This window comes from Peromyscus maniculatus, chromosome 10 (genome assembly GCF_049852395.1).
Source record: "Peromyscus maniculatus bairdii isolate BWxNUB_F1_BW_parent chromosome 10, HU_Pman_BW_mat_3.1, whole genome shotgun sequence".
NCBI lineage: Eukaryota > Metazoa > Chordata > Mammalia > Rodentia > Cricetidae > Peromyscus > Peromyscus maniculatus.
The window spans coordinates 96,845,988-96,853,074 of NC_134861.1; the positions used below are offsets into that span (position 1 = coordinate 96,845,988).

The window sequence follows — 7,087 nt, forward strand, 5'->3', positions numbered from 1 at the left end:
TGCCAATCACTACATCTCATTTAATGTGACTACAAATTCCATAACTGAACTCTAATGAGTTGGCCATTTCCACTGGGTCTTTGACGTTGCTGACCTGCCTTGCCATCGGGTGTGAGCATCACATACTGTAGTGCTGGAGTGGAAAGGCGAGAGACAGGGCAGGAAGCCTTAAATGGTCAGACTTTGGTTTAGAAATGAGATGGATATACTGATGAACTTTATGACAGGTACCTTTCTTGGACCAGGGATCCCAGGGTCATGGTAGAGACAGGGCTTCTGGCGAGGCATAACTGGGTTTGGACTTGCCAGGGGCAGTACAAGCTTCGCTTGATAGACAGATGGCATTGACCACCTCTCTCCACCCTGCCCCCTGCCAGCTCTGTCTCAAGGCACCTTAGCCTCATTTCAGTCTACAGACTAATCGACTGGACCCCACCCAGCTCTTCTTAGTACCTTTGTGCAGAGCCCTGGAGTTGTGTTCTTCTTCCTGTGAGGCAGTGCCCCAAATCATTCCTAATATATATTCACTGATACTTTTTTCTAGTCTACTACTAACCTTGAATTTAATCGAGGCCATTTTATGACCCGTGTGAGACTGTAATCATTAAACCTTGTTGTGGAAGGTCACGAAATAGGAGAAAACAATCCTTCTATAGTCACTATATCATGACACAAGGAAGTTAACTCTTAGAAAATACGAACCTAAATTTTTCATTTACATTGATTTTTATATGTTTATAGCCGCTATTCCATCGTATGCAAACTATGCATGTGACTCTTGGTGAATGTGCATTGTGACAGGGGTGAAAGGTTTTGCTCACGAAGTCCCCTCATTCAGGAGGAGACGACGAAGTGCCCGGGGAAGGGCTGGGTGCTGTACGTACTCATAAGCCCTCCTTCCCCAGCACCATTTGCTGGTCCCGAGTCTGGACTTGGCGTCGGAAGATGATGATAGTCAAGATACTCCCTGGGCTCCAGGGCCATATACCAGCGAAGAGGAACATAGGGGAGCCAGGCAACTTCCAAACAGTGCAATGTGCTGCCAGCCAGCTTGCGAAGCTGCTGGCTCCGGGGAAGGAGAGCTGAAGATGCCTTGAGAAAGCTCAGGGATGGTTCTTCTGCCAACCCTTGGGATATTCTGAGGCATGGTGTTATTATTCCAGACGGAGGAAACAAAAGCCGAGTAAAGCTATTTAAAGTGCTCAAGCTCAGATGGCAGAGAGCAGGGGAAGAATTTGAATTCAGGGAATCTAAAGCCAACCCCGCGTTCTTTCTCCTCGCCCGAGCTCCTTCAGCTCATGGATTCCTCCCTCTCACAGTGTTTACAGCCCAACTCTCTAGTCAGATGGCAAGTGCTTCGTCTTTTAAGTCACTCTTGGTAGAGTGAGTTAACAGAGCTGAAGGCTGATCCTGAAGAAGAGAGCTGTCACCCTCGTGGGTAGTAACACAGGGCCAAAGGCTCAGCTATGTGCTCTGCACCTCCGTGGCTGTTGCCCCCACTGGCACAACGTCCCAGAAGCCATGACAGTATTGAGCATGCTGAGGACCCCACATGTCTCCACCACCATACCAGCTTTATTCTGCTGCCTGGGAAGCCCTCTCATGTTAGTGCTCTCTCCTTGTCCTAGGAAGGGGCAAATGTAAAGACCAAAAGGATGAATTACTATGTTTATCATCTTTCACTTTATGAGTAATTTTGTGGCATTCTTTGTTCTAAACAGACACTGACTATTATTCATAATGAAAATGAAGATAATTATATATATTTGCATTTGGGCAGCCGCATGGGCCATCCCGGTAAGTACACCTTCCTAATTAAGCCTTCTTACTTTGCTGTATCTTTTAACCCAGTATTGAAATGCATATATTTCCTTAAGGTTTTACAGAGAAGTTGAGTCCAAACAGATTTGCACCAAAACTATTATGTGATATCATTTGGGATCTCAACCAAGACAAACACGTGAACCAATCCATGTTCCTTTTCTTCCCATTGAAACACGTCTTATCAGAGGATGACATACTTTTAAAAGTTCATTCACATTAATTCAGTGTCCAGAAATCATGGAGGCTTTTCTACCTCTGCTTCATTACATGTGAATTTCACTTCAATGTCAACACAGCTTAGACTAGTTGGGAAAAACTGAGGCAAGAATAGGTGATAAAAGTCAGATTTTCCAACATATGATCAAATCAGTGTTTCATGTGTGTTATTTATATGTTCATTGTGGAAAATCTGGAGCATATGAATATGTACAAATACAGAGACATTAAGAAAGACAACCCACTTATAATTGTTTAGGCAGCCTTCATGTCTAGCACTTTCATATGATTTCACATGACCACGTACTGTGTTGTTGCTGTAGTTGAGAATTTTCCCAAGCACTTCAAGCCGACTCTTGCAGAGCTTAAATAGCAATGGCTTGATATCACTTCTCCAGCAGCCCCTACTCACTGCTGTTTCAGGGGTTTGGGTCTGACTTTGAACTTGGGGTGGGTGCTGTACAGGTCACTGCTAGGAGCGGTCTCACAGAACAACAAGGATTCACCTTGTCTTTATACATGTGAGAAGAGTGGGCTTGTGATGCCCAGTAAAACTGATAACAACATTATAAAAGTCCTCCTTTGTTCAGTTTGAAAATTTTCATAAGCACTGTAACGGGCTGCTTTTCCTCTCTACCTGTCAGATTACGTCTTTTCTTATTCATAAAACAAGAACCCGCATAATATCTATGTTTTTACCTTGGCAGCTTCCTCAAATCATACCATTGGAAAGACACATTGTTGAAAAATCTGGGAATGTACCTTTTCTAGCACACTCAGGAACTCCAGCACAGGTAACAGATATAAATGTTCCTTTCGTTTTCTGCTTCCACGACACGTTTACCCTCTATGACTGTCTCTAAAATTTCTACCCATTTTTTTTCGTCAGTTGGTTTTATTTGAAAATGATACCCACAATTGACTTGGAATTGTGTCTCTTTTTCAGAATGAGTTGTATGTCAATGACACCGTTAAGGACAGTAGTGACCCCTTGAAAGGGAGTGATATAGGAAGACAAGCGTATATCAAGGACGGCTACGAAAGAGAAGGGATTGGCTCTGAGTCAACAGATTCGGGAGGGACAAATTCTACATGGCCCGTTTTAGCACACGAACAGGGGAACATCGCAGATGAAAATGAGGACGTGGAAACTCATGGTCGTGGTGAGATACATGCGAAAGGAGAGAACAGCACAGCAAAAGACATCAGCGGCCAAGGGAGCATCACTGAAAACGCGGGAGAAGCAAAGGAGAGGAATGTCAATGGACACGCTGGTCAGGACACAAAAACTGGGGGTGCTGATGATGCCAGCCAGGATGGAGAGGCCACCCTTGTCCAGGGAGGTGGACCTCACGTAGCTGGAAGCGAGGATAGTACAAACCACGAGGTTGGCATACATGGGGACGGGGTCGGTACCCATGAAACAACACCCCAGAGGGAAGAGGAGGGAAGTGGGAACAAGGGGGCTGAGATAACACCAAGCATTGAGGGGGACCCTGGTTTGGATAATACTGATGGGAGTCCCAGCGGGGATGGGGAAGATGGGGATGAGGACATGGGCTCTGGTGATGATGAGGGTACAGAAGCAGGAGATGGAAAGGGCGGCCGTGATGTCCGTCTGGGCCAGGAGGACCAGTCTCATCAGGGAAAACAGGACGACAGAGGTCAGAGTTCAGTTAGTAGTGAGGACGGTAACTCTAAAGAGAAAGAAGGCTCCCCAGGTGGATGTGATGGAGACGACGCCTCTAGCAGTGAGGAGAACAATGGTCTCGATGAAGGCAATGGCAGCCAGGCTGTGCAAGAAAACCAGAAGCTCAGTCACAAAGGCAGCGGAGGAGGTCCGGACGGCGGAGTCACCTGCCAGTCAGAAGCGTGTCCTCTTGGGAAGAGCCAAGACCAGGTCAGTTTTGAAACTGATTCCAGATTTCTATGCCAGTTCACATTCTCCCATCCACGCAAAACAACCACCACAAATCCAGACGGATACAAGATAAAACCCGAAACTAACATAAAAAACGTCACAATAGGTGTCTGGGTACTATTTTGCCAACATTGTGTGTTTTTTTTTTTTTTTTTTTTTTTTTTTTTTTTTTGGTTTTTCGAGACAGGGTTTCTCTGTGTAGCTTTGCGCCTTTCCTGGAACTCACTTGGTAGCCCAGGCTGGCCTCGAACTCACAGAGATCCGCCTGGCTCTGCCTCCCGAGTGCTGGGATTAAAGGCGTGCGCCACACATTGTGTGTTTTAATGAGAAAGCTGGAGTCCTTATAGATTTTGATGGAGAACAATTTTTAAAAATCCAGAAATTTCTGAAAAATTAGAACTCTAGAAGTCAAGCTGAATAATGATTCAATCATGTTTGTGTAGAGCATTGCATTACTGTTACATTCATTACCCAAAACGATGAGTTTCACCACGACATTTCTATTATTGTGCACCTGTTTAACCCAAGGGCCTATGGCGTAGAAACCCGGATGGTTTATCGGAGGATTCGGACCCTGATACTGAGCACTTTGCACAAAAATCACCATTGCACCGGTGACCAGCGTCCTGTTCCCAAGGTCATTTCCCCGGACGTGGGCTTCTACCGCAAATATTTACTAATTAGTTATTCTTCTCTGCATTATTCCACAGGGTGTAGAGACCGGAGGTCCCAGCGCAGGCACCACAAGGAATGTCACCAAAGAATCTGGGAAACACGGTGGAAATCAAGAGAGCAGTGGGCACCCGGGGAAGGAGGTGGACCAAAGGAACAGCCCGAGGCCTGGGGACCCCGGCCGGCCTCAAGGGCCTGTCGAGGACTCAGAAGCCCAGAGCAAAACGGGGCGCAGCAAGACAGGGAGTGGCAGCAACAGCGACGCGCGCGACAGCTACGACTTGGATGACGAGTCCATGCAAGGAGACGAGCCCAACAGCAGCGACGAGTCTACCGGAAGTGACGGTGCCAGCTCAGAGCGCGACAGTGAGAGCGGCAGCCGCGGGGACGCTTCCCCCAGCTCTGAGGAGTCAAGAGACGCCGGCCACGGCAGTGACTCCAACGGGGGCCATGAGGACAGCAGTGACGGCAGTGACTCCAACGGGGGCGACGAGGACAGCAGTGACGGCACATCTGATGCCGAGGACAGCGACAGTGAGAGTGATGACAAGGATGAGTCGGAAAGCAGTGACCGTGACAGCGGCAGTGACAGTGACAGCAGTGACAGTGACAGTGACAGCAGTGACAGCAGCAGTGACAGCAGTGACAGCAGTGACAGTGACAGCAGTGACAGCAGTGACAGCAGTGACAGTGACAGCAGTGACAGTGACAGCAGTGACAGTGACAGCAGTGACAGCAGTGACAGTGACAGCAGTGACAGCAGTGACAGTGACAGCAGTGACAGTGACAGCAGTGACAGTGACAGCAGTGACAGCAGCAGTGACAGCAGTGACAGTGACAGCAGTGACAGTGACAGCAGCAGTGACAGCAGTGACAGTGATAGCAGTGACAGCAGTGACAGCAGTGACAGCAGTGACAGCAGCAGTGACAGCAGTGACAGTAACAGCAGTGACAGCAGTGACAGCAGTGACAGTGACAGCAGTGACAGCAGCAATGACAGCAGTGACAGTGACAGCAGCAGTGACAGTGATAGCAGTGACAGCAGTGACAGTGATAGCAGTGACAGCAGCGACAGTGACAGCAGTGACAGTGACAGCAGTGACAGCAGCAGTGACAGCAGTGACAGCAGTGACAGTGACAGCAGTGACAGCAGTGACAGCAGTGACAGTGACAGTGACAGCAGTGACAGTGACAGCAGTGACAGCAGTGACAGTGACAGCAGTGACAGTGACAGCAGTGACAGCAGTGACAGTGACAGTGACAGTGACAGCAGTGACAGTGACAGCAGTGACAGCAGTGACAGTAACAGCAGTGACAGTGACAGCAGTGACAGTGACAGCAGTGACAGTGACAGTGACAGTGACAGCAGTGACAGTGACAGCAGTGACAGCAGTGACAGCAGTGACAGTGACAGCAGTGATAGCAGTGACAGCAGTGACAGTGACAGCAGTGACAGCAGTGACAGCGACAGCAGTGACAGCAGTGACAGCAGTGACAGCAGTGACAGCAGTGACAGCAGTGACAGTGACAGCAGTGACAGCAGTGACAGCAGTGACAGCAGTGACAGCAGTGACAGCAGTGACAGTGACAGCAGTGACAGTGACAGCAGCGACAGTGACAGCAGTGACAGCAGTGACAGTGACAGCAGTGACAGCAGTGACAGCAGTGACAGCAGTGACAGCAGTGATAGCAGTGACAGCAGTGACAGTGACAGCAGTGACAGCAGTGACAGCAGTGACAGCAGCGACAGTGACAGTGACAGCAGTGACAGCAGTGACAGCAGTGACAGTGACAGCAGTGACAGCAGTGACAGCAGTGACAGTGACAGCAGTGACAGTGACAGCAGTGACAGCAGCGACAGTGACAGTGACAGCAGTGACAGTGACAGCAGTGACAGTGACAGCAGTGACAGCAGTGACAGCAGCGACAGTGACAGCAGTGACAGCAGTGACAGCAGCGACAGTGACAGCAGTGACAGCAGTGATGAGAGTGATAGCAAGTCTGGTAACGGCCACAACACCAGTGACAGTGACAGTGGCAGTGACGGCAGTGACAGTGACCACTCAACCAGTGACGACTAGAGCACAGAAGCCCAGACCCTGTGCGCGGGCCTTTGGTGAGTGATGGAGGCAGCGGGACTCCTCACCCACTGGGGACAGGCGAGGAGCAGGTCACGTGGGACCCCACAGCTCGCAGGGAATCAAGTCAAACCCGGATTTGGAGCCAAGTCCAACTCTCAGAGAAGATCGGGTGACCAACCTTGGCTCCTGTCTGTTAAAATACGTTCATGTTCAGAAAATATTTTCGGAAGTTTAAGTCTAGACGTAAAATAATTAAACAGAAAGTGAGGTAATCGCCTACTGTGACCTGTAGCTTTGATTTGAATAGCGCGTGCTTTAGAGAGCAGAGCAAGCCAAGCTACAGATGGCCCGCGGTGCCATCTTCATCCGCCGG

At 49.0% G+C, this 7,087-nt stretch overlaps 1 protein-coding gene across 1 annotated transcript; it reads left to right on the forward strand.

The window, feature by feature from the left end:
• The first annotated feature begins 1,740 nt into the window (after window positions 1–1,740).
• Window positions 1,741–6,714, forward strand: Dspp (dentin sialophosphoprotein). Its single transcript, XM_076545662.1, has 5 exons — window positions 1,741–1,797; window positions 2,748–2,834; window positions 2,987–3,940; window positions 4,672–5,912; window positions 6,030–6,714. Exons 1-5 carry the CDS (start codon window positions 1,741–1,743, stop codon window positions 6,712–6,714), a joined length of 3,024 nt encoding a protein of 1,007 aa, XP_076401777.1.
• The last annotated feature ends 373 nt before the right edge of the window (window positions 6,715–7,087 follow it).

Bases quoted from the DNA above. Each gene is read 5' to 3' on its own strand.
- Dspp (XM_076545662.1), top strand. From the start codon at position 1,741: ATGAAAATGAAGATAATTATATATATTTGCATTTGGGCAGCCGCATGG. The intron at 3,941-4,671 runs GTCAGTTTTGAA...ATTATTCCACAG, and splicing joins TTGGGAAGAGCCAAGACCAG to GGTGTAGAGACCGGAGGTCC. The intron at 5,913-6,029 runs TGACAGCAGTGA...TGACAGCAGTGA, and splicing joins GACAGTGACAGCAGTGACAG to CAGCAGTGACAGTGACAGCA.